This window comes from Marmota marmota, unplaced genomic scaffold (assembly GCF_001458135.2).
Source record: "Marmota marmota marmota unplaced genomic scaffold, marMar, whole genome shotgun sequence".
In the NCBI taxonomy this organism is placed as follows: domain Eukaryota; kingdom Metazoa; phylum Chordata; class Mammalia; order Rodentia; family Sciuridae; genus Marmota; species Marmota marmota.
In genome coordinates, this window is record NW_026000241.1 from 8,346,853 (window position 1) to 8,373,518 (window position 26,666).

Consider the following 26,666-nt stretch of genomic DNA (forward strand, 5'->3'; position numbering starts at 1 on the left):
CCTCAGAAGCAAGAGGGGACAAACCACGAGGAGTTATGTGGGATCTAGGGCAAGGCTGGAGAAGAATTGAGTTGTTTTAAGCTTTTCAAAACCTGTGCGGGGCTGGGGATGTGGCTCAAGTGGTAGCGCGCTCCTCTGGCATGCGTGCGGCCCGGGTTCCATCCTCAGCACCACATACCAACAAAGATGTTGTGTCCGCCGAAAACTAAAAAATAAATATTAAAAAATTAAAAAACAAACAAACAAAAAAACTTGTGGACTTCCAAAGGGGGATGAAGGGAAGGGAGGGGGATAGGAATAGGAAAGACAGCAGAATGAACAGGAGATAACTTTCCTGTGTTCTTGTATGAATACACGACCAGTGTCCCTCCACATCGTGTACAGCCACAAGAATGGGAAGTTATACTCCATGTACATATAATGTGTCAAAACACACTCTACTGTTGTGTATAACTAAAAAAGAACATATAAAAAAACCTGGATTTCTAAGAGACTTTGTTCTAGGAAGTGGACACTGAAGTGTGCTGCCTTACGGTCTCCTTCTGCTGGAGTGTGCAGACTCCTGGAATCCATGGATGCTTTTAATCGTTCAAGAAGCAGGCCATGTTTAGCGTAGTTTGAAGCTGACTGCTTGAGTTGAAAACCTGACTAAGTTGATTGACTCAGCTGCGTGACCTTCAACCAGTGACTTAATCATTCTGTGCCTCATTTGTAGAATGGGTATTATAATAGCACTCACCTCCTAGGGAGAAGTATTCTTTGTTTTTCTTTTTAAATATATGTATATATTTTTTTAGTTGCTGATGGGCCTTTATTTTATTTATATATGGTGTTGAGAATCTAACCCAGTGACTCACCCGCTCTACCACTGAACCACAACCCCAGCCCCTGGAGAAGTATTCTTATAGCTAATATATGAAAGTGCTTACACTAGTTCCTGGAGCATACAAGTGACATATAAGAGTTTTCTCTTATTATTATTCAACCTCTCTCTGCGCTTCTACTTGCATAGCCTAAAAATAAGAGCAGATTCCAAAATAACATATGCATGTTCTAAAAGGAGAACAAAATCTGACCACATCCTATGTTTTGCTATGCAAACTTGGTAATCACAACTTAAACTAATTTTTATCACATTCTATCATAATTGTTTAAAAGAATCTTCCTTCCTAATCAGAGCATCTTGGAGACAGATTGTAGTGTTATTTTTTTGTATTCCCAGTGCCCAGCATGTAGTACATACTTAATGTTTTTTAAATGTAGGTGGGTAAAGATGAGAAGATTTCACAGATGAGGCCAAGTGGCCAGTGAGCTTATGAACAATTCTTTTTTTAAAAAAATTTTTTAAATATCTTTATTTATTTATATGTGGTGCTGAAGATCGAACCCAGGGCTTCACACATGGTAGGCGAGTGATGTACCTCTGAACCACACCCCAGCCCTGAACAATTCTTAGCATTGTTTCTTCTCCGCAAAATATACATTTAAGCCACAGTGAGACTGAAGGTGCAGCTCAGTGGTGGAGTGCTTGCCTCACTCACACCAAGTTCCAGGTTCTCTGCCCAGCACTGAAAAGAAAGCCCCAGAGATATGACTGTCTCCTCCAACACATGGGTAAAATTAACTGGACTGACAGTATTAAGTGATGGCAAGGATTTGGAGCAACCACAACCCCTATTACACTGTGATGCTGGAAACATAAGTTTGTACAATTGCTTTGGAAAACTTTGGTAGTGTCTTAACCTAACCATATACACTGCAGGTCTTGGAAACCATTCTTGGGGTAGACCCAGCACAAATCAGAACTTATGGCCTCCAAAAGCCATATTTAATAAGCATGATCATAATAGCTTTGCCCTTAATGGCTCAAACTGGAAACAACAAAATGTTTCTTGACAGTGGAGTAGAAAATGCACTGTAATATATTCAGTCAGTGGAAGAGTGTGTGTGTGTGTATGAGAAAATTATCTATGGTGTGTATCAGTGTGGAGGAATCATTGAGTGAAAGCAACTAATCATAAAAGAATATATAAGTAGAATGGATTATTTCACTTACGTGACATTCAAAAATAGGCAAAACTGGGGCTGAGGCAGTAGCTCAGCGGTAAAGCATGTGCTTGGCATATAACATTTGTGCACTGAGCTATATACAAGTTATTTGTGAATTTTAAAAAGTTGTTTTTTTTAAGTGAGACCTAAAACAAAATAGCACATCCATTTGTCAAGGCAAGACCAGTTTGTTTGTTTGTTTGTTTTTGTGTGTGTTTTTTGGTACCAGAGATTAAACCCAGGGGTGCTTTGCCACCAAGCCATATCCCCAGCCCTTTTTTTTTTTTTTTTATGTTTTACTTAGAGACAGGGTCTTGCTGAATCACTTGGGGCCTTGCTAAGTTGCTGAGGCTGGCTTTGAACTCCTGATCCTCTTGCCTCAGCCTCCCGAGCCACTGAGATTATAGACGTGTGCCACCCTGAGCCTGGCTGCAGGGCCAGTTTTCAATTTGCACAAGATGTGTCCACTTGGTCTGATGTCACCCACAACCTCGTCACGTCTGTCCCTTTAAGGGGAGCAGTTGCTCAGCTATCTGAATCAGAATCCATCTGAATTTTTATAGCACCCCTGCCCATTATTAAGTGTTATTTGATGGATTTGTTTGTTCGTTTGTTTTTAGTCTCTGAGAACATTCAACCAGTCTATCAACTGGACTTCCTTGTAGGCTTTATGTGTCAGGAATGTTGGGACCACCCCAGCCTTGGTGACTTCTGGCCGTTCTAGTGTTTTGTGCCCTTGTGTGGCCCTCCTGGCAGAGAGAGCCTAGCCCAGGCTGCTGTGTCCCGTGTCACCAAGGTCTCGCTGACTCTGCCCGCCCTGCATCCTCATTCCTCTCTCCTCTTCTTTTGTCGCAGCTACCCACTGCTGAAGCTCCCCCTGCCGGGAACAGGACCTGTTGAGTTCTCCACTCCTGTGAAGGATTACTCGCCCCCGCCCGCGGACTCTGACCGCAAACAAGGAGAGCCCTGCGAGCAGCCCGAGTGGGTAGGTGCTGGCCCGTCCTCTCTGGGGAGACCGTGGGCCGGCCGCTGATTGGCCAGGGTGGGCTCCACAAGCCAGAGCCGGTGTGGTCAGCCTGGGACTCGTGCGTTCACCGTACCTGAGCAGATTCATGAAGGCACCAGAGATATTTAGTTATACACTTAATGAATAACCTTTATTGAAAGGAAGCTCCAAGTGACGCAGAAGTTGGCTGTCCTAGAAAAACTGGGATCTGCCTTCAACCTCAGGGTGGCCAGCTGGGGCTGGGTTCATACCTGGGCTACTTGCACACCGTGGAGAGGTGTTACGTGACTGGCCATCTGCTTCTTCCCCATGGGTGGACATGAGAACAGCTGAGCATGGCTGAGTGTTCAGTCATCAAAATTACCCATACTGTTTTAATATTTGCATCCTGTACCTAATTTTTTCAGATGTGTTAGGTTCTGCTTTATTCTCATGACTCAGGTAAAAAGTGCAGTACTTTTTGATCTTTTTTTTACAAAAGGTGGTCAAATGCTTCAGTTATTTAGTTCATATAGACCAACACTGGATTAGAACTCTCAGGCCTCCTGACCCCAGCCTACTGCTCTTTCCGGGCTGTGCTGTTCTCCATAAACTGTCTCTGGGCTCAGCACTTATGTTAATGAGAAAAAAAACAGTTTCTCTAGTTAAGCTCAAACTGGAAACCTGCTTACTGCAACCCTGCTCTTGTCGTTTGGAGCATAAACAAGCTAGAGTAGCTCATCTCTAGGTGTTTTTTCCTGCTGTGTAATGGACAGTGTGCCTGTCCTTCTTACGTTGTGCTTTGGTTGTTGCTGGACTTGCTGAAACTCTTGAGGAGGTAAAGTGAAGTTCAGGGAATAGAGCTCTCCTACCTTCTCTTTGACAGCGATGATACCATTCTACCAGTTTTCTTTTTAGTTTAATGTAGCAGCCAAGTAACTTAATGTGAACTTTACTGTTGCTGAAATAAGAGACATATCTGGTGGCTCAGTATGTGTGACCACTGCCCATGGTGTCAGTAGGAAGTACACAACCCTGGCTTGGGGACTCTGCCTGTGAAGGTCAGAGGGAGCATGGTCTGATGATGGTAGAAATCATTTCTAAGCCAGGTGCGATGGCACACGCGTGTAATCCCAGCAGCTTGGGATGCTGAGACAGGAGGATCACAAGTTCAAAGCCAACCTCAGCGAAAGTGAGGCACTAAGCAACTCAGTGAGACCCTGTCTCTAAATAAAATATAAAATAGGGTTGGGGATGTGGCTCAGTGGTCGAGTGTCCCTGAGTTCAATCCCTGGTACAAAACAAAGAAAGAAAGAAAAGAAATCATTTCTATGGCAGCCTGTAGCTTCATGTCCCAGGTTCACGATGGGACCTTCTTGGTTTAAACCTCTCACTTTTGTTGACCTCGTAGTGTAGGTTTACTCTATAATGGAATGGATGGTTCCCAGGTCCTAACAGGTTAGACTTGTGTTTGTGGCTGTTTCTTGGCTGGTCGAGTTCATTGGGCCTGACAGTGAGGGACGGATGTTTAACAAGATCCCTGGGGGGTGGGGGGGACTTGGGGGTTGCAACTTCTTTTCTCAGTGCCCTTTGTTGGCCTGGGATGATGACAGTGAGTGGTTGTGCAGGGTCACTTGATGGTTCAGTAATCAGAAGTGTCTGTTTTCTCTTTCTGATTGGAGCCTCAATTCCCCTGTAAGATGGAGAAGGAGACTCGGGTCTCTGTGCAGCCTCCTGGTATCACATAGCTCAGTGGTCATCCCCTCACCTCCATTGACTGTCCACGATACAAATACAGGCAGTGAAACTGGAGTGGTGAGGGCTGTTTTAGTTACGAGGAACAGAAAACCCAAACCAGAGTGAGTGAGACTCCTGTAACTCTAGCAGGGCAGGGCTGCCTTTAAGCACTACATGGCTTTGACCTCTCTGGGTCAGCTCTACTCTTGTTCCTCCCAGCGGTGGCTCTAGGATGTGAGGGTGATGTCCTGTGACATCTGTCACCCCATTGATGGCTCGGGTAGACTCAGCTGATCTGACTGCCTAGATGGGTGTCCCTTCCCTCCCTTACTATTCTACGTGTGCCCCTCCCAAAGCCGTGCGCCCAGTGCATGAGGACTACCTTCTCTGATAAAGGAGGACCGTTTTTCGGTCAGGACTCCGTGAGTAGCTGTGCTCCCTGGTAGAACCTCCAGGTCCAGCAGTGGCTCTAGGAGCTCCAGTGGGTGGTTGTGAGGAGTTGGGGTGGAGCCCAGGACTCCTCACGTGCTCGGCAAGTGCTCCACCACTCAGCCGTGCCCTGGCCTTTCCAATCCAGTGGAGGCAAGGGAGTCCAGCTGGCTCTGAACCGGGTCCCCTGCCTGTCCCATCACCAAACCCTATTGCTGAAGCTGGGTGCTTTGTTGTCAGCCTCCTGGCTGAGAAGGCGAGAGGAGGCTTCCAGAGGGAAGGTGGGAGCACACCAAGGAACCGGGCCCCTCCTCCCTTCCTCATCCCCTGCTCGGTACTGCCTTTGCCTGTTTGCGGTGTGTCCACAGGATGTCAGGGACACCTAGAGGCCCACCGTCCTTGCGGAGATCCTGCTCAGGCTGGGAAGAGAAGATTTTTTTTTTTTAAGTTTAAAATAAATAAATGTTAAAGAGATATGGGTGCCAGTTAAAAGAGTCCCAGTGGTCAATGCTAGAATAGTTTTTGTAAAAAACAAACAAACAACAAACTATGGAATATATATATTTGTATACCTAAATCATAAATATTGGTAAGTCCACCCTGAGTCCATTTGATTAACTAAATGAATAGTAAATGGAGGATGTAGACTATCTCTTAGGTAAAAAAATATATATATAAATAATTTATGTAGATACTCCTCCCTCAAGAAAGTCAAACATAACTCTCCACTTGCCAGGTATAGACTGCACATAGCAATTACCTCCCAAAGAGTACGGTACCGGTGCCCACCTGCCATCCTAGTGACTTGGGAGACAGAGGCAGGAGGATTGCAAGTTTGAGACTGGCTTTGGTAACTTACTGAGACCCTGTCTCAAAATAAAACAAAAAAGACTGGGGCTGTAAAGCACCCCTGGGTTCAGTCCCCAGTATCAAAAAAGGAGTACAGTATGGAGAGTGTGAAGAGTGACTCTGTGGTGAAACCTGAAACCTGACAGGTAAAGTGACAGAGGCTAACTACAGTAGTTGTGCTGGTGATATGTGCTCTTGACCTGTGAAGAGGAGGGCACTTTACCTCAGGGTCTTCCTCCCCGAAACCCACAACCCTAGACTAATAAGTAAAATATCAGACAAATCCCAATTGAGTTGCACCCTGCAGAACACCTGACCAGCACTCCTTAAAACATCAGGGTAGCTGGGTATTGTGACTCAAGCCTGTAATCCCAGCAACTCAAGAGGCTGAAGCGGGAGGATGGCAAGTTCAAAGACCACCTCAGGCCCTGAGCAACTTAGCAAGACCCTGTCGCAAGATAAAATATAAAAAGGGCTGGGTTGTGGGTTCAGTGGTTAAGTACCTTGGGTTCAATCCCCAGTATCAAAGGACGGAAAAATCTGTACCAAAAGCAGGAAAGTTGGGTTGGGCTGTAGCTCAGAGGCAGAGTGCTTGCCTAGAATGCGTGAGGCTCTGAGTTCAGTCCTCAGCACCACATAAAAGTAAACAAATAAAATAAACAAATTCTGCCCATCTACAACTACAAAAAAATTTAAAAAAACTTTAAAAAAGCAGGAAGTCTGAGGAACTGTCATAATAAATATAATATAGTACCCTGATTAAGATCCTAAAAGACAAAAAGGACATTAGGCAAAAACTAAGGAAATCTGAATACACTAGGAAGACTACCAAGATCAAGTGTCATTTATTTATTTATTTTTTACTGAAGATTGAAACCAGGGGTGCTCTACCTACCACTGAGCTACAGCCGCACCCCTTTTTATCTTTTATTTTGAGGCAGGGTCTTGTTGAGTTGCCCATGCTGGTGCCTCTTGGGATCCTCCTGCCTCAGCCTCACATGTAGCTAGGAGTACAGGTGTATCCCACTGTGCCTGGCTTTCCAAATTTATTTTTAAAATTTCATACATTAAGGTTCAGTCTTTGTGCTGTACTTGGTTTTGTGAATTGTTCGGTTTGTGGTTAAGCCCCTCTGATAGATGTTTAGAGAAATCTCATTGTGGTTCTAGTTGGCATTTCCCAGATGACTAGTGATGTTGCTCGCTTTTTCAAGGGAATGTTGTACTTGGCTGTGTGCTGCGTGTTTAACTGTTTGGCTCCTTTGTATTGAGTTGCTTTCTTTCCATGTGGTTGTGAATGGGATGGGGAGGGAAGGAGCTCTCTTCTCCTTTGCTGAGGGGCTCTTCCCCAGGGTGGGTGGGGGAGGCAGCCTGCATTTGTTCCTCCAGAAAGGTCTCTGATTGACCCTGGAGTTCCTTTTGTGGAGTTTGGCCAGCTCTGAGTTGGAGTAAGGGCCTTCTGGGGCAGGAAAGGGCAGTTCCCCCTGGGCAGAGGGCAGGTTTTCCCAGAGGAGAAGAACAAAGCAGAAACAAGATTTTGTGACCTTGGGCAAATTACTCAATACTTTTTGCCTTAATTTCCACAATCATAAAATGTAGACAATAATTATACCTACAATAAACATTGTCCCAAGGATTAAGTGAAGGAATGCAAGGCCTTAGTCCAGTGCCTGCCCATTGTTTGCATTTAGCAAATGTTCTTGGGCTGTCACCATGGTTGTCATTGTCTTTGATTGGGTCTGGCTGGCCAGAGCAGCTGGAGAAGGAAGGTTCACCTACTTGGACAGCCCTGCAGTGTGACCAGTGGGAATGCCATAGGCTTCCCTGGCTCTCACCCGAGTGCATCGCCTCTCTCTGCTCCGTCAACTCCCTGATGGAGTCGGTTTGGTTCAGATTTACAGACACCTGTGTTTTACACATAGTGAATGCTCAGGGAAGGTTTCCTTTTCTTCTTTTTCATTGATGCATTATGGTTGTACATAATGGTGGGATTCGTTGTTACACATTCAGGAAAGGTTTCTTGTTGAGTAAAGAAATGGCAGGCGTGGGCCTGGGGTTGTGGCTCAGCGGTAGAATGCTCGCCTAGCACGTGTGAGGCTCTGGCTTTGAAATAAACTTATGGTGTCCCACTAAAAAATGAATATTAAGAAAAGAAAAAAGAAATGTCAGGCTTGTTGAGGAGACAGTGAGTCTGCAGTTTTTCTTGGAGCCTGGTAGGTGGTAAAGTAGGTGGGACCAAGTTGAATCTGGGCTATTGAATTTAAACTAATCTGTAGGCAGAGGAAGCTGTTCCCTTAGAGGCAAGGCCACTTGTGTCATTGATAAGAAGATTGATCTTACTGAAGACCAAGATGACTGTGTCTCATACACCAGTTTGTTTTCACAGGTTTAAGGGGTGACATATTAGCCAGAAACTTATTTTGGTTGGTAGTCAGTGATCTGGTGAGGCCTGAGATTTTATTCCCATTTCCCTGAGTGAGTCAGGAAGGGAACCCAGTGGTCTCAGGGAACCCAGAGACCTTTGCCCGAGGCACAAACCGGGGAGTAGTGGAGCTAGAATTTGAACTCAGGTGGGTCTTCTGAACCTGTTCTTCCCTTTATCCTCCCTTACTGGCCCAGGCGAGAGGACAAGGATTGGAGCCCTCTTTTCCAGAAAAGCAGACCTACGGGAGTCCTCTATATTGTGTTCTGAAGGGAGCTGTAGGTGGGTCAATGTGAAGGTAAAATACCTGAGTTGGTAGTTCTGTCTACATGTGAGGGAAGGATTGTACTTAAATTTAGAAAAAGAAAATAATTTTTTTGTGTGTGTGTGGGGGGTTGGTACTGGGGTTTGAACCCAAGGTACTTTTCCACTGAGCCTTTCTTTTTTTGAGATAGAGTCTCACTAAGTTGCTAGGGTCTCACTAAATTGATGAGGATGGTTTTGAAGTTTTGATCCTCCTGCCTCAGCCTCTTGAGTTACTGGGATTACATGTGTGAGCCACCACACTCAGCCTAGAAAATAAAATTTGAGGACATACTCAGGTCTCCTGCACTGTCCTGGCTCTCCTAGGCCAGCCTGTTGTGGAAACCTGAAGCGTACACCAAGTGCCACCTAGCAGTCCACAGGGGTGGCTGAGTTTGTTCCATGCTGGGCTTCCAAGGCTAGTGTTGCGGTGTCTGTGGTGGCTGCCTGAACCTGGACACAGACTTCCTCAGAAACCCTGAGCAGGGGTTTCATGCTGTAAGTGGTAGTGGCCCAAGAGGCCCTGCTGGCCCCCAAGACCTCAGTTTCTCCCCACGATGCTCATGCTGGGCCTTTGCTTCCTTAGCCTGGTCTCCATGAGCACTTCAGAACTGCTCAGGGAGGTGGCTGTAGAGGAAAAAACAAGCCTTGAGAGTCACAGCCCTGGCTTTTAATCCTGTCTCTGCTTGCTATCAGCTGTATGACCTTGAACACATCTTTTATCTCTGAGCCTGGGTTTTCTTATCTGGTCCTCAGGCTATAGTAATCTCCAGAGCTCTTCCTCCATGCTCACTCACAGGCTGGCTGTCAGCAGGTCCTTGCAGACTGTTGAGCTGAGTCCTTCCTCACTGGATGTTGGAGAAAGGCTCTCCTTGGTTCCTTACTCACAATATGGCATCTGATTTCATCAGGCAGTGGTTCCAAAAGAGGGGTGATTAGTCAGTGTTTTGTAACCTAATCTCAAAAGTGACATCACTGTGGTGTATTGTTTGGTAAAAGCGTGTCAGTAGATTCAGCCTGCTTTTTAAGGGATGGGATCACACAAGAGCATGAACTGCAGGAAGCACAATTTATTGGGGACATGTTAGAAGGCTACTTACACTGCCCCCATGTAGCCATAAGTGCCCACCCCTTTTGTTTTGGTATTGGGGATTGAACCCAGGGCACTTAACCACTGATCTACATCCCCAGCCCTTTTTATTTTTTATTTCGAGGCAGGGTCTTTCTAAATGACTGAGGGTTTTGCTAAGTTGCTGAGACTGGCCTTGAACTTGCTGGGGTTTCAGGTGTGCACCACCATGCACAGCTCAGGAACCCCTTTCTGCACAGGATACCTGGATTCTGTTGGTCCTTATGCCTCCTCTATCCTTAGGTCCTTATCCTAAATAGGATACCATATTTCATCTGTGGCCAAGTCTGTTTCTCACTTGAGTGTCAGGTAGGGACATTGAGTGGTGGGCCCTGCCACATCTTCACTGCCATTTTAGAGTCTCCCTCCCTTCCCTCCATGAGCATCTACCTCTTATTCTCAGAGGATCTTAGGTTCAGAGGCCTGAGGTGCTTGAGAATTCATGCCCCCAGGAACAGTCCCCAACCGGTAAGTGCAGGAGCCAGCAGGTAACCCTTTTGTCCCTCAGGTATCCCCAGAGATCACTCACTCAACACCCCAGGTTGGTTGGTTTGTTTTTTGTGCTCAAGATGAAACCCCAGGGCTCTTTAGTACTGAGCTACGCCCCCCACCCTTTTTATTTTTGAGACACCAAGTTGCCTATGGTGGCCTTGAATTTATGATCCTCCTGCCTTAGCCTCCCAAGTGACGGGGATTACAGATGTGCACACTGTGCCTGGCTCTTTTTTTTTTTTTTTTTTAAGTTATACATTGACACATTTTTTTATTTATTTTTTAGCTTTCGGCAGACACCACAACTTTGTATGTGGTGCTGAGGATCGAACCCGGGCCACATGCATGCCAGGTGGGCGTGCTACCGCTCGAGCCACATCCCCAGCCCTGTGCCAGGCTTTTAACACATCCTTTGTCAACTGTCTCCCTTCCCTGTTTCCTACACTGCCCAGGTAAACTCATCTTAGGATCTGCTTCTGGGGGCACTCAAACTAAGGTAGTGACAAGCGATAAGCCAATCCTATGGAATAAATCACCAAAAGAGGTTTTTTTTTTTTTTTTTTTGGGTACTAGAAATTGAACCCGGGATGCTTTACCACTGAACTATCCCTAGCCTTTTTTATTTTTTAACCTGAGACAGGGTTTCGCTAAGTTGTCCAGGCTGGCCTTGAACTTGTATGATCCTCCTGCCTCAGCCTCCTGAGCCTCTAGGACTATTGGGCATGCACCAGCATGCGCAGCCATAAGAGAATTTTCATACCCAGAAGAGGGAACTTGCAGGCACACATGTTGGATGGCGAGTTGATGATAAACGATCGGGCCAAGATCTTGAAAGAGCTAGATAGATGTGGAATCCCTGCTTGGAAGGTTCCGTTGGATGTCAGTGGAGATGAATCAAGTCCTGGCCAGCAGGAGGAGGCCTGGCCAAGCTGGAGAGCAAGCCTGTGCGGAAGTCCCATGTGTATCTGGTTCCCATCTGGGCAGGCTTTCCCCCTGGAGGAGCAGACATAGGAGCTGCAGGGAGTTTGGGTGGAAAGTCAAAGGAGAAAGCGATGTCTAGGGCAAAGGAGTAACATATTCCTAGAAAAATCTGATGAAGTCTGTGGCACTCCCCTGCTAAAAATGATGATGGTAGTGACAGTGTGTGCACTTCCAAGCAGAAATTGGAATAAACTTGCGGAGCAGGGTCCCCAGAGAACCCTGGAGCCTGTCCTTAGATTGAGATTTCTGGTTCTGAAATATGTTCATTAGCACTTTGATGAAATCCTGGCCCCCGTGGTCCTGGGTTCGAGGGAGGCTGAAGAGCATTGGAGGACCCTGGAGCTGTCCTGGCCTGGGATGGACTTGGCTCAGTTGCACAGGCTTGATAAGCTGGTGGGTGGGTGGAGGGTCTGAAAGATGAGGTGGGCACAGGAGGTGATGTGTGCAGTCACAGCCTTGTGCCAGTGGGAATAATCTGTGTCCTTCACAGGTTTGAGAGGTGACCCTGTGGGATGGCTCCTCTTTTAGAGCTCCCCCTTCTGGGCAGCTCCTTCTCCCACAGGTAGAGTGTGAGCCCGTGGGCTGCTGCTTCACTCAGAGCCTGGCAGCCTGTTCTCTCCAGGTGTCTCAGTTCCTCTGGTGATTTCTGGTGGTCTGAGTGTGGTACAGAAGACAGCAAGTGAGGCCTTCCATCCCCAGAGCCCTCACTGACACAGGGTCATGAACTCAAAGTCACAGAGCCCCAGATTATGTTGTCCCTTTGTGCCCAGGGGTGCTGACTTGCTGTCCTCCTAGGTCAGTGTCCTGACCCTTGCCCCTGAAGTCGCTGGAGTATGGCACCATTCAGTGGCTCTGTGGCCTTCTTGCCATCCACACACATGTGCTGTGGCGCTCCTGACTGTGGCATAGGCGTGGAGTCAGCCCCTCATTCCTCAGCCAGGCAGTCCCTCTGGCCTGTCTCTTTCTCTGCCTCCAGTTGACAGGACCTCTAGGGCCTGCTTTCATCAGATCAGGTTGTCCCCGCAACTCAGAGTCACTTGGCCCTTTTCCTTTCCTTTGGGTGCTGGGTTGGGGTGCTGTACCACTGAGCCACTTCCCCAGATCTTTCCATTTTCATTTTGGCACAGGGTCTCACTAGGTTGCTCAGGCTGGCCTCAAGCTTGTGGTCCTCCTGCCTCATCCTCCCAAATCCCTGGCATTATAGGAGTGCGTCACTGCGCCTGGTTGGGTTTTTCTTTGTTACCTGTTAAAGTGCAGATGGCTGAGCCAGGCTTGGTCCTAGCCCACCTCAGTTTCCCTGTGATTTCCTTCATTCCCTGCTGATCTGTCTTGTGCCATCCAGGCCTCTGTGCTCTTAGTGCCCTTTGTTCATCCATCAGATGCCCTCCCTCCCTCATCCTCACAGCCACTCGGCCACAGCTGACCTAGCATGTATTTTAGGGGTGCATTCTGACGATGCCTGTCACTGGGGCTTGCACACACTTGTCACTACATGACTTTTGTACACTCTGTGAGACACAGACAGCAGGTTCTACTGAGAAAGTGTAGTGGGGAGACCTGTGTTTGAGTCCCTGTCTAGTTCTGAAACCCCCGACAGGCACTGAACAGGTCGGATTGTCGTGGGGCCAGACAGAATGATGTGCCCTGCTGTTTATTACTGCCATTTCTGTGACTACTTATCTCTGCATGTGCCATTTATATTCCTGTGTGTATTTGTGTGAGGGAGGCAGGTGAGGACCTCTGGATGCTGCAGGAGAACGTTGTCATCCCTCTTCCACAATGAGGAAGACGGAACCCAGAGAAGTTCAACGCTCTTCCAAGACCATGTAGTTAGAGAGCCAGAATTTAAATGGGGTCTTTTGATCCTCGCAGCCCATTGCTGTGCTGTGTGTGCGAAACCTGGATCTGTGACACAGGCTGCATCTTTTTGGGAGCTGATAGTTTATTGCACAAATTTCTCAAAAGCTACATAGTGAGCATTTTAGGTTTTGCCGACCACACAGCCTCTGTTGCATTCAGCTCTGCCACCGAAGCATGGGAGCATCCAGAGACAGTAATGGAAAGTTGGGGACAGTGTTCTCGGAAACTTGATTGAGAGGAACAAGCCCGGGCCCTGATTTGGCCTGTGCATCACAGCTTGCTGACAGTGGGTCCCACAGTGCTGTGCTCAAGACAGTTGCTCAGTAAGTCCTTTCTGGATGTGGGCCCATGTTTCTCTCTCCTGTGCTGAGCTGACCTTCCTGCTCTGCCCCCATTTCTTCTGCAGTATGTGGGTGCCCCTGTGGCTTACATCCAGCAAATATTTGTGAAGTCCTCAGTGTCTCCCTGGCACAAGAACCTTCTGGCAGTAGATGTGTTCCGCTCACCTCTGTCCCGGGCATTCCAGCTGGTGGAGGAGATCCGGAATCACGTGCTGAGAGACAGGTACCCCTGTCAGGAACCCCCCTAGACCCCTTCTGAACTGAAGTGAGCATTACCGCCCTCAGTATAACTCCAGCGAGCCAGCTAGCTCTGCAGAAATAGAACAGACAAGAGGATGAGGGGAGCCTGCTCTGAACTTTTCTACATTCTTGTGGGTCCACTGTGGCTGCATTCCCCCTGGGCTGTGCAGATGGCACAATTAGAGCCCCGATCCTCACATCTTAGAGTGCGTGCTCATAGGCCTGCCTCTGGTGAGCTCGCTAAGGACTCATGACTCATGTGGCCTCTCATCTCTCCGTTGTTAGATGTGAATGTCATAATGGCTCTGATAACAAGAAGCGAGCTCCAATTGGGGACATCTTCAGAAATCTTAACCCAGGGCCCACTTCCCGGCCCACTTCCCGGCCTCTGGAGCACTCTGACTTCGCAGGCCGTCACTACCTGCTTTTAGTTAGCTGATGACTTTGACAAGGATTTTGGTGAACTAAATAACACCCTAAATTTCTCCCTATTCCCCCCTTGCCCACTAAATTGGCTATTGTGGGGGCTGTGCCTGTTCTTCCACGTCCTCCTCTCCTTGGAGGCGATGTGGGCTCCATGTTCACTTGGAAGCCCAGGCAGCCACGTGGTTTGGTTGTTGACCCCCTGGCAGTACTTTCCCCTGATGGCAGAGGTGCTCCCTAAGTGCGGTGGGCCTGCCCTGCGCTGGCGGGCATGGCAGATACCTTGTCCTGTCTCCTGAACAGCTCTGGGACCAGGAGCCTGGAGGAGGTGTGCCTGCAGGTGACCGACCTGCTGCCAGGCCTTAAGAAACTCCGGAACCTACTCCCTGAGCATGGCTGCCTACTGCTGTCCCCTGGGAACTTCTGGCAGAATGACCGGGAACGCTTCCATGCTGACCCTGACATCATTGGCACCATCCACCAGCATGAGCCCAAAACACTGCAGACTTCAGCCACACTCAAGGGTACCCCAGCACAGGTTCCCTGAGGACCCACGAGGGAGCCTGTTGGCCACTATCTCTCCTGTGATGGGTGCTCTGGCAGATCAGGGGTTGCCCTTACTCCAAGGGTGGGGGTGGGGAGGGGCCCTTGGTGGCCCTGCAGTGGCTGCCATTCCTTGTCAGTGCCCATTGGTCTCTGCCCGCAGACTTGCTGTTTGGCGTTCCTGGGAAGTACAGCGGGGTGAGCCTCTACACAAGGAAGAGGATGGTCTCCTACACTATCACCCTGGTCTTCCAGCGCTACCATGCCAAGTAAGGCCATCAGGCTCTGGGTTCTGACTGCTCCATGGTGACACGAGGCTGAGAGGCCCCTGTTCTGCTTACAGTGTCCCCTGACAACTTGGATAGTGTTTTGGCCTCCTGGTAAAATGTTATATCCCTTAGACCAAAGGATGTTGTTTGCTGCATTCAAATGGGGATGGCTGGATGGCTGGCCAAGAATAAGGGACTGAAGCAGGCCAATAGTTCAGTGTCCCTGTGTCTCCTCCAGTTCTCTCCAGGCGAGGCAGGCAGCCCCAGCAGATAACTGCTGAGTCCTCCCCCATGGAGCACAGCAGGCGGCCCTCCTCAGTTGAAAGGACACTTGAGGGGCCTCCAGTCGAGCCTCCTGGGCCTTTGGTGATCGGAGTGGCATAATAGATCAGGGAAGGACGGGGAGATCCTGAGACAACGTGGCCAGCTTTGTAATTCTTCCAACACCCCTGGAGACTATGAGGAAGCTTAGAACCTTAGAGAAGTTTCTTCCCGGCATGGGGGAGAGAGGCCTAGAAGGACCCCTCCAGAGATTTTCTCGTCTCCAGGTTTCTGGGCAGCCTGCGTGCCCGTCTCATGCTCCTGCATCCCAGCCCCAATTGCAGCCTTCGTGCAGAGAGCCTGGTCCATGTGCACTTCAAGGAGGAGATTGGGATCGCTGAGCTCATTCCCCTTGTGACCACCTACATCATCCTGTTTGCCTACATCTACTTCTCCACACGTAGGTCCATGGCGGGGAGCGTCTCTACATCACCCACTTCCCTGCCTCTGGTGGGGCTTGGGGTAGAGATGTGGAAATGCTAAAGCTAGAGTCTCAGGGGCTCAGGTGGGTCCAGGGCTCCTCTTACTTCTTAGGGAAAGACGCTTCCTGAATTAGAGTTCCCAAAGAGTATGTCAAGTGCACGAGACTGGGAAGTGTCTGTGACTGTCCCTTTCTCGTGGTTAAACCAGGAACCTCTTTCCTTGATTGTCAGGGCAGATTCTGCTCCCAGGGGATCAGTTAAGAAGGGCCAGGGGCTGGGGGAGGTGCTGCCCTGATGTGCCCTCTCTGCCCTCCAGGCAAGATCGACATGGTCAAGTCCAAGTGGGGCCTGGCCCTAGCCGCTGTGGTCACGGTGCTCAGCTCACTACTCATGTCTGTGGGGCTCTGCACTCTCTTCGGCCTGACGCCCACCCTCAATGGCGGGTAGGTCCCCAGCAGGTTCCACTGGGCCACAGGGGGGCCCTCAGGCCAGAGAACCTTGCACATCTGGGCACTTGGCCCTCCCTGGACTGGACACTTGCTGTTCCCCAATGTCTTCACTTTGCAATTTTTTACCTTTAAGAGGTACATATTCTTTCTCTTTAAGCTCCCAGGGGATCAGTTAAGAAGGGCCAGGGGCTGGTTTGTATCCATACGTGTGTGTATAGTGTGTATCTATACATATAATATATACACAGGTGTGTTTGCTTATATGATTTTGTGTATATATGGAATATATATTTTGTGTATCCATGGGTATATAGTGCATATGTGTAATGGATGTGTTTGTATTACACACACACACACACACACACACACCCTTCTTGGCGGCTTTTGCCACAGAAGGGTGTGAAAGGTACATTTCTTTTCACTGTTAAGAGATTTAAAATGCCCAATCAGAGAGTAGGCTTAGAGTGAGCTTTGTCAAAGACATGAGAATACTGTGACTCGTCACCTTTGTCAGTAGTATTTGTTCTGCCCTTGCTTTTCCTCTGTGAGTCAGTCTGGAAGCCCTCCCCTGTTTGTTCTCAGGCTTTGGTCCCCTCTTCTCTGACTGGCTCTGCCTGCCTGTTAGTGTTACTGACCCCCTGGTCCATCCCTGATCTAGGCTTATCTGCCTGATTATAGCAAAAATGATCAATGGTCCTTCTTCCCTCCCTTACCCACTCCCTTCCTTCCTTCCATTTATTTTGTGGTTTGGAGGATAGAACTCAGGGTTTCGCATGTGCCAGGCAAGCACTCTACAGAAGAGTGGCTTTGTGTTGTTTCTGTCACTTCCCTTGTCAGTGGAACTCCTACTTCCTTTCCCAAGCCTTTCTGTCTCTCTCCTTTCCTTTCTCTCATCCCTGCCTGAGACCTCTCCTCACTTCCATCTTCTTGGAGTCTGTCAGGAGTAGCGTGACCCTGGCTCAGCTACCTGGAGGTGTCCTTTAGGAGCAGTTGTTGTTCTCCAAATGCAGCTTGTGAGCAAAGGCTTTAGGTCGTTTTTTACCCTTTCCTTTAGTTCAGATGGTGGCTGGGCCTGGAGTTGTTGTGTGGGTCTTGGTGGCAGTCACTGCTCTAGCCAGCAGAGTCTGCATGGCCTGGCAGTGGGACGGTCGCTCTCCCCAGGGGCCACCTCCAGCCTCCTCCTGTGCCGGTGGGAGGACTGGCATGATTGTTGGTGCCTTGGCAAGGCTTTGGACCTGCCTAAAAGCCGAGAGCTATACGGACAGAGGCCCTGGCGTGTGAGGGCAAGGCAGGGAGGGTTTCACCCTGTGCCTGTGGAAGCTGCTCGGCAACCTCCACTACAAGCTGGAAACCCCGGAGCCTCCTGAGGCTCGAACCCTGTGAAAACCAGCACTATTTGGGAGCCTGCCACAGCACTGTCCCTCACCATCTCCTCCATTCCCAGTGAGATCTTCCCGTACCTGGTGGTGGTTATCGGGCTAGAGAATGTGCTGGTGCTCACTAAGTCGGTGGTCTCGACCCCAGTGGACCTCGAGGTGAAGCTGCGGATTGCCCAAGGTAACACGTGGGGCCCTGTTCCTCTTGCTAGTGTTCTCCTGAGGAGATGGAGCCCTTGGAATCTGCCCAGCTCTGGCTGCCAACATAGCACTCAGCAGGCCAGCAGGCCTGGACAGCTTGTTACCAGGTGCCCCAAGGAACCATGGCGTCACTGGACACTGCTTGTCCTGGTTCATGGGTCAGTAAGAGAGGAAACCAGACTCTGTTGCAGAGGTCATGGTTGGTGGTGACCTTGCATCTGGACCAGTGCTAGTGTTTTCCTGCCTCACTCTACCACACTACGCCAGGTGCGTGGGCTGTCACTCTGGAAGTGCTGCCTCTACAGCTGACCTCACAGTGGGGAGCTGGGGATTGGGAGTTCTGTGAAAAGTGAGAAAAGCAAGAGCCTGTCCCGGGATGTCTGGTCTCTTGAGCAGCCTCTTCCTAAAGCCCATGGATGTGAGGAACAGGCTGGAGACTGGCTGTTCATTCATTCATTCATCCAACCTCTGTGAGTGTCTAACAGGCCAGACCCTGCACAGGGGTCCTGAAGAGATGAGGCGAAATAGTCCCTACCCCATAGCACTCAGAGCCTTATCGAGGCAACAGTGTGATAGTGTGGGGACCAGTGATTTGCCATGGAAGAGCCAGCTAGTCCTCCACTCCAGCCACTCTGCCACTGGTGGGCACGCTGAGGTCACCCATGCTGACCAGACAGGATAAGCACATGGAGGTTCTGTGTGCTTAGAGTGGTGATCCTTGCCTTTCCTCAGGACCCTGCTTCTCCCTCTAATGGCTGTAGCTCTGCCCTGTAGCTTCAGTGGCCTGGGCCCCCTCCCCATGCCTCTGCCCTTCTGTGGACCATGAGGTGGTGTGCAGACACGGAGCACAGGGAGGTCCTATATTGCCCCCATCCATGCCGTTATTGCCCTCTGCAGGCCTTAGCAACGAGAGCTGGTCCATCATGAAGAATATGGCAACTGAGTTGGGCATCATCCTCATTGGCTACTTCACCCTCGTGCCTGCCATCCAGGTAAGGCCCCAAGGCCGGCTGCTTGGTTGAGCATTGAACCAACTGCTGGGCTTCAGCTGAGGCAGGTTGCACCCTTCTTTCAGCAGTATCCTGGTCTATGAGAAGGTGGGATTACAGGTGTGCACTACTGTGTCCAGCCTGACCCTGTCCTCTTAATCTTCCCTACCTGCTTTCTCCCATTCGGCCCAGTAGCAGAAGGAGGCTCGGTAGGCCCAGCAAAGCTGGCGTCTGGCTATGCACTTCATCAGCCCTGGCTGCCCATTGCAGGCAGAAACACTGGAGTCCCTGAACTGGTCTCACCCTGCCCCACAGCTGCAGCCTCCAGATGCATCATGACCTGGTCTCCCTGGGGGTGGACTGCCACCCATAGTACAGTGACCCCATGCCCTTAGCAAAGTGCCCTCCTTCAGTTGTGGGGATAGAGAAGAAAGCACAAGGGCTCCAGGCTTTTCCTCCTCAAAAAATCACAGTGTCTGCCAGGCAGGGTGCAATCCTGAACCTCTAGAACCACTGTATGTCACACCCTGTCATCTTAACATACAGACCAGGGAAGGGGAGGAAAATGGAAATCCCAGAACATTCCATCTCTTGACAGGACGTGGGGAGCAGAGAGAACACTTTTTTCAGTTTTATGGCAGAATAAATCCCTCCTGCCCTCTCCTTTCATTGGTCCAGTACAGTTACCAGCCAGGAAGTGTTCTGAGAGCCCTGAAATTGGGACAGCCCTGAACTTTTGCTAGATTTGTGGCATGTGATCGGGGTCAGGGCTCAGTGGGAGGGAGGGTGCTTTGGGGAGCAGGCTGATGGGCCCAGAGATTTCCAAGGTGGATCAGGCCCTCCTCTCTCTGGGGACAGGAAGATTCAGGGAGGGCACCACCTTTCCCAGTCCTTTGGAGAGGGTTGAGGGATCTGCGCTGCCCCCTGGTGGTGATGGGGTGAGCAGCTGGTCTCTCCCTCCCAGGAGCACACAGCATCAGCATCTCTCTGCCTCTCCTGTGCCCTTCCTGCCACTCCCTTGCAGTTTCTGAGATGCCTGCAGCCAGGAAGCTGCCTCTCTGGGCTCCCTGCCATGCAGTCATGGTGCCCCTTGTGTGCTCTCATCTAGGAGTTCTGTCTCTTCGCTGTCGTGGGCCTGGTGTCTGACTTCTTCCTCCAGATGCTGTTCTTCACCACCGTCCTGTCTATTGACATTCGCCGAATGGAGGTAGGAGTGGCTGAGTTCCACCCTTCCCGCCCTCCAGGGAGCCTCTGGGTGAGAGAGGGGCAGACCCCAGGCCTAGGCAGTGCTTCCACACAGGCAGTCTCTGGACAGCACTCAGGCCTGACTATTGCCCCACAGCTAGCGGACCTGAACAAGCGACTGCCCCCAGAGGCCTGCCTGCCCCCAGCCAAGCCTGGCGGGCGGCCGGCACGCCAGGAGAGGCAAGTAGCTGTGCGGCCGTCCACACCCCATACCATCACACTGCAACCATCTTCCTTCCGAAACCTGCGGCTCCCCAAGAGGCTGCGTGTCATCTACTTCCTGGCCCGTACCCGCCTGGCACAGCGTCTCATCATGGTACGTGCCTGCCCTGCCCTCTGGGATGCCAGCACTAGATTCCCTTGGGGTGTCGCCCTTTGCCTTGAAGGGGAGCGGTGCTTCTTAGGCCCTAGTGGCCCCTTGAAGCCTGGCCTTGGGAGCTGCCCACTGTGCCCTCCCTGCCCAGATCCTGGTGGTCTCTGAGGAGATAAGCCTACCTGTGCACCTGTGGAAGAAGGAGCTCCAGGGCCATCAGCTAAATAAGTGACCAAGAACTAGAGCCCGCAAGACAGAGTGCTCTAGACTGGAACCACCATGTGGCAATCGTATTTCCTGGGTGTGGTTCCTTGGCTGCTGTATAACTTGCAGGCAGCAGAGAATGCTAGGCAAAATAGATCACCAGCTGGGCCAGGCCGGCAGCACCTGTCCTGAGAAGCTGGAGGGAGAGGGGAGTGAGGCTGAGGCCTCCGTAGCAGGTCAGGCAAACTGGTCCTCTGGCCATGCTGACCTGGGAGTGGTGGCAGCTCTCTAGCCCTAGCTGAGGGGGAGGTTAGGGTTGAGGGAGTTCTGTGTCAAAGCTAAAGGTGCTCCAGAGATTTCCAGGCCCCTCCAGTAGCAACTACCAGCAGGTGGCACTAGGAGGGGACTTGGGGAGGCAGAAGGAGAGGACAGGCCAGGGCCTGTATGATCTCTCTATACACCCAGGCCAGAGGTCCCTGAGCCCTGATGCCCCTCTGCAGGCTGGCACCGTTGTCTGGATTGGAGTCCTGGTGTACACAGACCCAGCAGGACTGCGTACCTACCTTGCTGCCCAGGTGACAGAACAGAGCCCCCTGGGAGAGGGCGCCCTGGCCCCCATGCCTGTGCCTAGTGGCATGCTTCCTGCCAGCCACCCGGATCCTGCCTTCTCCCTCTTTCCACCTGATGCTCCCAAGCTACCTGAGAACCAGACATTGCCAGGCGAGCCATCTGAGCGTATGGGTCCAGCAGAGGGTGTTCATGACAGCCCAGTTCCAGAGGTAACCTGGGGGCCCGAGGATGAGGAACTGTGGAGGAAATTGTCCTTTCGCCACTGGCCCACGCTCTTCAGCTACTACAACATCACGCTAGCCAAAAGGTGAGCTGGGCTGTGCCGGCTGCCCCTCTCACTTGGTGGTCCACTTGCCAACCCCTCCCCCTCAGGTGGGAGATCCACTGGGTTGAATTATGCATTGAATTTCAAATAAAACAATTCAAGATTGAGATGTAGGAATGGGAGCTCTCAGCAGCCACCACTTGAGAGGGGGGCCTTGAGTCCTGGCTCTGAGGAGTGATTGCTCCTTCTTCCCCTGGGCAAGAGGAGACTTACCCACTCTGCCTGGCAGGGTGAGGGAGTTACTTACATGGCCCTGATGGCTGCTTGGCTGCTAGTGTCTGGGAGGGAGCCAGGGGTTGGGGTGCCAGAACAGAGCGTCCACCCCTGTCTCCATCCTGCATGCTGAGAGGACTAGTTGGGGAGCAGTAGTAGTCCTGGGTGGAGAGTAGGGAGGGGACATGGCTGGTGGACAATGGCAGGAGAACCAGTGAGTGGTCCCTGCTGCTTGCTCCCAGGTACATCAGCCTGCTGCCAGTCATCCCAGTCACACTGCGTCTGAACCCAAGGGAGGCTCTGGAAGGACGGCATCCACAGGATGGCCGCAGCGCCTGGGCCCCACCTGGGCCAGTGCCCATGGGACTCTGGGAGAGCGAACCCAGAGTGCCTGGTGGGGTTCAGGCCCACCGTGACGTTACCTTGTACAAGTAAGGACAGGACAAGGTGAGGTGGGGTGGGCCCTTGGTGTTTGACAGGTCGACAGGCCAGGCTCACACCCCTCCCACACAGGGTGGCAGCACTGGGGCTGGCCGCTGGCATCCTCCTGGTGCTGCTGTTGCTCTGTCTCTACCGCGTCCTCTGCCCGCGCAACTACGGACAGCCTGGCTCCGGCCCTGGTCGACGGCGGCGCGGGGAACTGCCCTGTGATGACTATGGCTACACGCCGCCTGAGACGGAGATCCTGCCGCTGGTGCTGCGTGGCCATCTCATGGTGAGCAGTGGGTGAATGGGTGGGCCACCTGTCTGGGCACAGCCTGTGCCAACATTGCCTGTTCCTGCAGGACATCGAGTGCCTGGCCAGTGATGGCATGCTGCTGGTGAGCTGCTGCCTGGCCGGCCGAGTCTGTGTGTGGGACGCGCAGACCGGAGATTGCATCACCCGCATCCCGCACCAGGGGTAGGTGCTGTCCCCTTGTGTCCTCAGTCGTCTGGTGCTCTGCCCCGGACCCCGCTGTGCATCCCCATTTCACCCCATCCTCTTGGCCCCCTCCCAACAGGCAGCGCCGGGACAGTGGCAGCAACAGCGTGTTTGAGGCCCAGGAGAGCTGGGAGCGGCTGTCAGACAACGGGAAGGCTGGCCCGGAGGAGCTCGGACACAGCCCCCCACTGCGACACCGCCCTCGAGGCCCTCCACCACCTGCCCTTTTTGGGGACCAGCCAGACCTCACTTGCTTAATTGACACCAACTTCTCAGCACAACCGCGTGCCTCTGACCCAGCTCAGCCTGAACCCCGGCATCGCGCGGGTTGCAGCCGCACTCGGGATGTCCCAGGTTATGACTTCAGCCGCCTGGTACAGCGGGTGTACCAGGAAGAACCGCTGGCCACTGTGCGCACGCCAACCCTGCGCCCACCCTCGCCCGGACCCGTGCTGCCTCTAGCCCCTGAGAACGAAGGGGGCTCTCCTGAGAAGGGCTCCCCTTCTGCCTGGGCCCCCAGTGCGGATGGCTCCATATGGAGCTTGGAACTGCAGGGCAACCTCATCGTGGTCGGGCGGAGCAGTGGCCGGTTGGAGGTGAGCCCAGGGTCTATCCGAGCAGGGCTCGCGGGCCTTCCCGCTGCGTAGTACTCACCCCTCCTGGCTTGCAGGTGTGGGACGCCATTGAGGGTGTGCTGTGTTGCAGCAGTGAAGAGGGCTCCTCTGGCATCACAGCCCTGGTCTTCCTGGACAGAAGGTAAGAGTGCTGGGCTGCCTGCTGGCCCCTGGCTGCCCTCTACTGGCATGGAACTTGACTTCCTTTCTGGTGCCCAGCCCCACACCTGTCCACCTGGTACAGAGGGGTGGTGACTAAATAAGAGTTTTGGGGTGTGATGTGCTTGCAACAGGGCCCACAGCCACTGTCACAACTGGCAGTGAGGACAGTGTTCTTTTTTTCACCCTTCCAAAGTCAGTGTTTCTTAGAACCTGATCCATACCAACCTGTCTGGGTCTCAGCTGCATTTTTTACTTGCAGAGAATCCATTTTCAGAACAACTTTGTTAAAACTCTTACTTGGGTCCTGGCTGCTGCCCCTCTTTCATCCCTCCCTCCTGTTCCTCTTGCCCCTTGGCACCCTCTTATTGAGGGTGTTCCTGACTCCTCTCTGTACACACACTCCCAGGGGCTCCACCTGTGAGCTTATGGACTCAGGCCATGGCCAACAAACAGGTCTTCACCTGTTGGAAGCCAGCTTGTCCTTCAAAGACTGGCTGTAGATGGCGTCACCCTGTAGGCGGGAGCCATTTTTCCTTTGGAGTTGGGGAGGCCCACCCGCCTTAGCTCTCTTGGTGTCCGCCCTGGCTGCTGCCTTCTTTCCTGCAACACTGGGAATCTTGCAGACCTTTGCCCCCAAGCTTGTGAGAAATCCTCCCTTGCTGCTTTTCTTAGGGAAAGTGCAGTCTTGTGTCACCCCAAAGGTTCCCGCTGGCTGTGTCCTCACCCCTTTCCCCTCCCCATGGGCACAGGTTGTAGACATGCTGGAGTAAGGTGTTTTTTTAAACCTCCATTCCATAATTTTGGGGCCACTGGGCAAACGTACCTATCCCTGTCAGCCTATGGCTAGGAATTCTTGGGAGAAAAGAAAATCCTTGTTTTTTCATGGAAAAAGGAACAGTGGGCTATGTGGAGGTCAAAGCTGCTTTTACATGATGAGACAGACAGCAGCCCCTGTGGCTGTAGGTCCTGTTTGCCTTCTCAGAAATGTCCGGGGCTCCTCCACTTGTTTTTGTTTTAATTCATAGCTGGACGTGACATTCACTAGGTTCCACCATACACATTCAGGTCATTTAAATCTCACAGCCACCCTGTGAGGTGGGCACTATTGTCCCCGTTTCATAGATGAAGAAACTGAGAGGCAGAGAGAGGCTAATAATAGGAGTTACAATTTAAACGCTCAGGCTCCAACAAATATTTTCAGCACCTTGTGTTGTCCTCTTGGTCATAGTCCCTCCTGTCACTTCCTGAACTGGCCTTTTGTCTTTGTTGTTTCCATCTCACTGAGGGGGAGCCACCCTGCTATTCTCTTCCAGGATTGTGGCTGCTCGGCTCAACGGTTCCCTTGATTTCTTCTCCTTGGAGACCCACACTGCACTCAGCCCCCTGCAGTTCAGAGGTCAGAGGGTCTGGGGCAGGTGGGTGGATGCTGGGGGTGCAGACAGCTGCCTTTTACACACTTGGCCCATTTTCTTTAGGGACTCCAGGGCGAGGCAGTTCTTCCTCATCCCCCGTGTACAGCAGCAGTGACACCGTGGCCTTTCGCCTCACCCACACAGTGCCCTGTGCACACCAGAAACCCATCACAGCCCTGAAAGCTGCTGCAGGGCGCCTGGTGACTGGGAGCCAAGACCACACGCTGAGAGTGGGTAGTGTGCGTGCGCGTGTATCTGGGGCTTGGGGGTGCTGGAGTACTAGAGGAATGATGGAGGCACTTCTAGGCCAAAGTGTAACTTAGGAAATCCCAGACATGACAGCTTGCTCATTCCTGTCCCAGGTGTTTCGTCTGGAAGATTCCTGCTGCCTCTTCACCCTGCAGGGCCACTCAGGAGCCATCACTTCTGTGTATGTTGACCAGGTGAGGGACAAAGCTAGGGTCCTATTTTCTATTCCGTGAAGAAGTAACGACCCCACCCACTGGAACATGCTTATTGACAAAGGTGGTCCACCCGTAGTAACCAGCTCCCTTGCTTCTTCCCCCAGACCATGGTGCTGGCCAGTGGAGGACAAGATGGGGCCATATGCCTATGGGATGTACTGACTGGCAGCCGGGTCAGCCACATGTTTGCTCACCGTGGGGATGTCACGTCCCTCACCTGTACCACTTCCTGCGTCATCAGTAGTGGCCTAGATGACCTCATCAGCATCTGGGACCGCAGCACGGGCATCAAACTCTACTCCATTCAGCAGGTAGGCAGGTGGGGGCTGGGCCTAGGGTTCCAGGTGCTTTAGAGAAGACTCAAGACACTGATCCTCTCCTGGCCTTGCCTTCAGGACCTGGGCTGTGGCGCAAGTTTGGGTGTCATCTCAGATAGCCTGCTGGTGACCGGCGGCCAGGGCTGCGTCTCCTTTTGGGACCTAAACTACGGGGACCTGTTACAGACAGTCTACCTGGGAAAGAACAGCGAGGCCCAGCCAGCCCGCCAGATCCTGGTGCTGGACAATGCTGCCATTGTCTGCAACTTTGGCAGCGAGCTCAGCCTGGTGTATGTGCCCTCTGTGCTGGAGAAACTGGACTGAGCAGGCAGCTGAGGACCCCCCCCCCACTCAGCTGGCTGCATGGGGGCCTCTTGCCCAAGCAGGGCTGGGGTGCTATGAGGGGCCAACGCACTGGACCTGTACTGAGGGCGGGAGCAGAGTTGTCTTGTGGCAGCAGTTCCTGTCTGCGATATTAAACTTTTTAAAAAACCACGTGATAGGGGCTTGAGCTACTTGTCTCCCTTCCTCAGCGATGCAGACAGCACAAGTGGCTTGGGTTTGGTCCCAAGTTGGCAGACTCAGACACTACAGCAGAACAGGTTCGTTTATTTAATAGCAAAGAGCTGGAAAATGTCAGGTCTCACAAAGGAGCAGAACCTGGCCCAGGGCCTTGAGTATCTCTACCCAACAGGGCTGCCGGCTGGGCCTGGTGGGGCTAAAGGCAGCAGGAATGGGAGTTAAGAGACTGTGCCCACCCACAGAAGTCTTGTGGCGTTTGGGTGGAAGAGATGACGTAGTGTGTGGACCAGGCAGGCAAAGCCTGCTGTTCAGGTCTTGTTCAGTGTCCAGAGTGGATCCAGAAGGCTGAGTGGGTCGTCAGTGGGCCGGGCAGCCCGTAGACCCTGCCCATTATGGGCTTGCAAAAAGTTCTGCTTGCTCATCCGCTGTTTTCCTCTCAAGGAGCTGTCCAGGGAGAAGGCCTCTGGGGTCAAGGAGGCTAGCAGCTCCAGGGAGGAGGAGGGGGGCCCTAAGCTGGGGGTTTCAGCTACTGGCTGTTCCTCCTCAGGCTGGGGGGCTTCGGGCAAGGGTGAAGAA

General features: G+C 51.7%; 2 protein-coding genes across 4 annotated transcripts in view; one reads left to right on the top strand and one right to left on the bottom strand.

The window, feature by feature from the left end:
• LOC107145402 (SREBF chaperone) overlaps positions 1 to 26,063 on the top strand; it is a 52,277-nt gene extending 26,214 nt beyond the window's left edge. For all 3 annotated transcript variants that reach the window (XM_015489341.2, XM_015489340.2, XM_048795214.1), the window contains exons 3-23: positions 2,905 to 3,034; positions 13,640 to 13,797; positions 14,541 to 14,761; positions 14,944 to 15,049; positions 15,598 to 15,770; positions 16,109 to 16,235; positions 17,686 to 17,798; positions 18,716 to 18,810; positions 19,916 to 20,014; positions 20,150 to 20,368; positions 21,070 to 21,446; positions 21,920 to 22,108; positions 22,191 to 22,392; positions 22,463 to 22,578; positions 22,679 to 23,195; positions 23,270 to 23,355; positions 24,689 to 24,771; positions 24,851 to 25,017; positions 25,150 to 25,230; positions 25,356 to 25,562; positions 25,647 to 26,063. In XM_015489341.2, coding sequence (XP_015344827.1) covers positions 2,905 to 3,034; positions 13,640 to 13,797; positions 14,541 to 14,761; positions 14,944 to 15,049; positions 15,598 to 15,770; positions 16,109 to 16,235; positions 17,686 to 17,798; positions 18,716 to 18,810; positions 19,916 to 20,014; positions 20,150 to 20,368; positions 21,070 to 21,446; positions 21,920 to 22,108; positions 22,191 to 22,392; positions 22,463 to 22,578; positions 22,679 to 23,195; positions 23,270 to 23,355; positions 24,689 to 24,771; positions 24,851 to 25,017; positions 25,150 to 25,230; positions 25,356 to 25,562; positions 25,647 to 25,892 — 3,712 coding nt within the window. In that variant the 3' untranslated portion in view covers positions 25,893 to 26,063. The remainder of the gene's footprint in view (positions 1 to 2,904; positions 3,035 to 13,639; positions 13,798 to 14,540; positions 14,762 to 14,943; positions 15,050 to 15,597; positions 15,771 to 16,108; positions 16,236 to 17,685; positions 17,799 to 18,715; positions 18,811 to 19,915; positions 20,015 to 20,149; positions 20,369 to 21,069; positions 21,447 to 21,919; positions 22,109 to 22,190; positions 22,393 to 22,462; positions 22,579 to 22,678; positions 23,196 to 23,269; positions 23,356 to 24,688; positions 24,772 to 24,850; positions 25,018 to 25,149; positions 25,231 to 25,355; positions 25,563 to 25,646) is intronic.
• A 94-nt stretch (positions 26,064 to 26,157) lies between these two features.
• The window catches only part of Ptpn23 (protein tyrosine phosphatase non-receptor type 23), a 30,668-nt gene continuing 30,159 nt past the window's right edge, over positions 26,158 to 26,666 (bottom strand). Inside the window, 1 exon segment of the mRNA XM_015489339.2 lies at positions 26,158 to 26,666. This exon segment is cut by the window's right edge and continues 5 nt beyond it. Within this exon segment, the coding sequence (XP_015344825.1) occupies positions 26,399 to 26,666 (268 nt within the window). The 3' untranslated portion in view covers positions 26,158 to 26,398.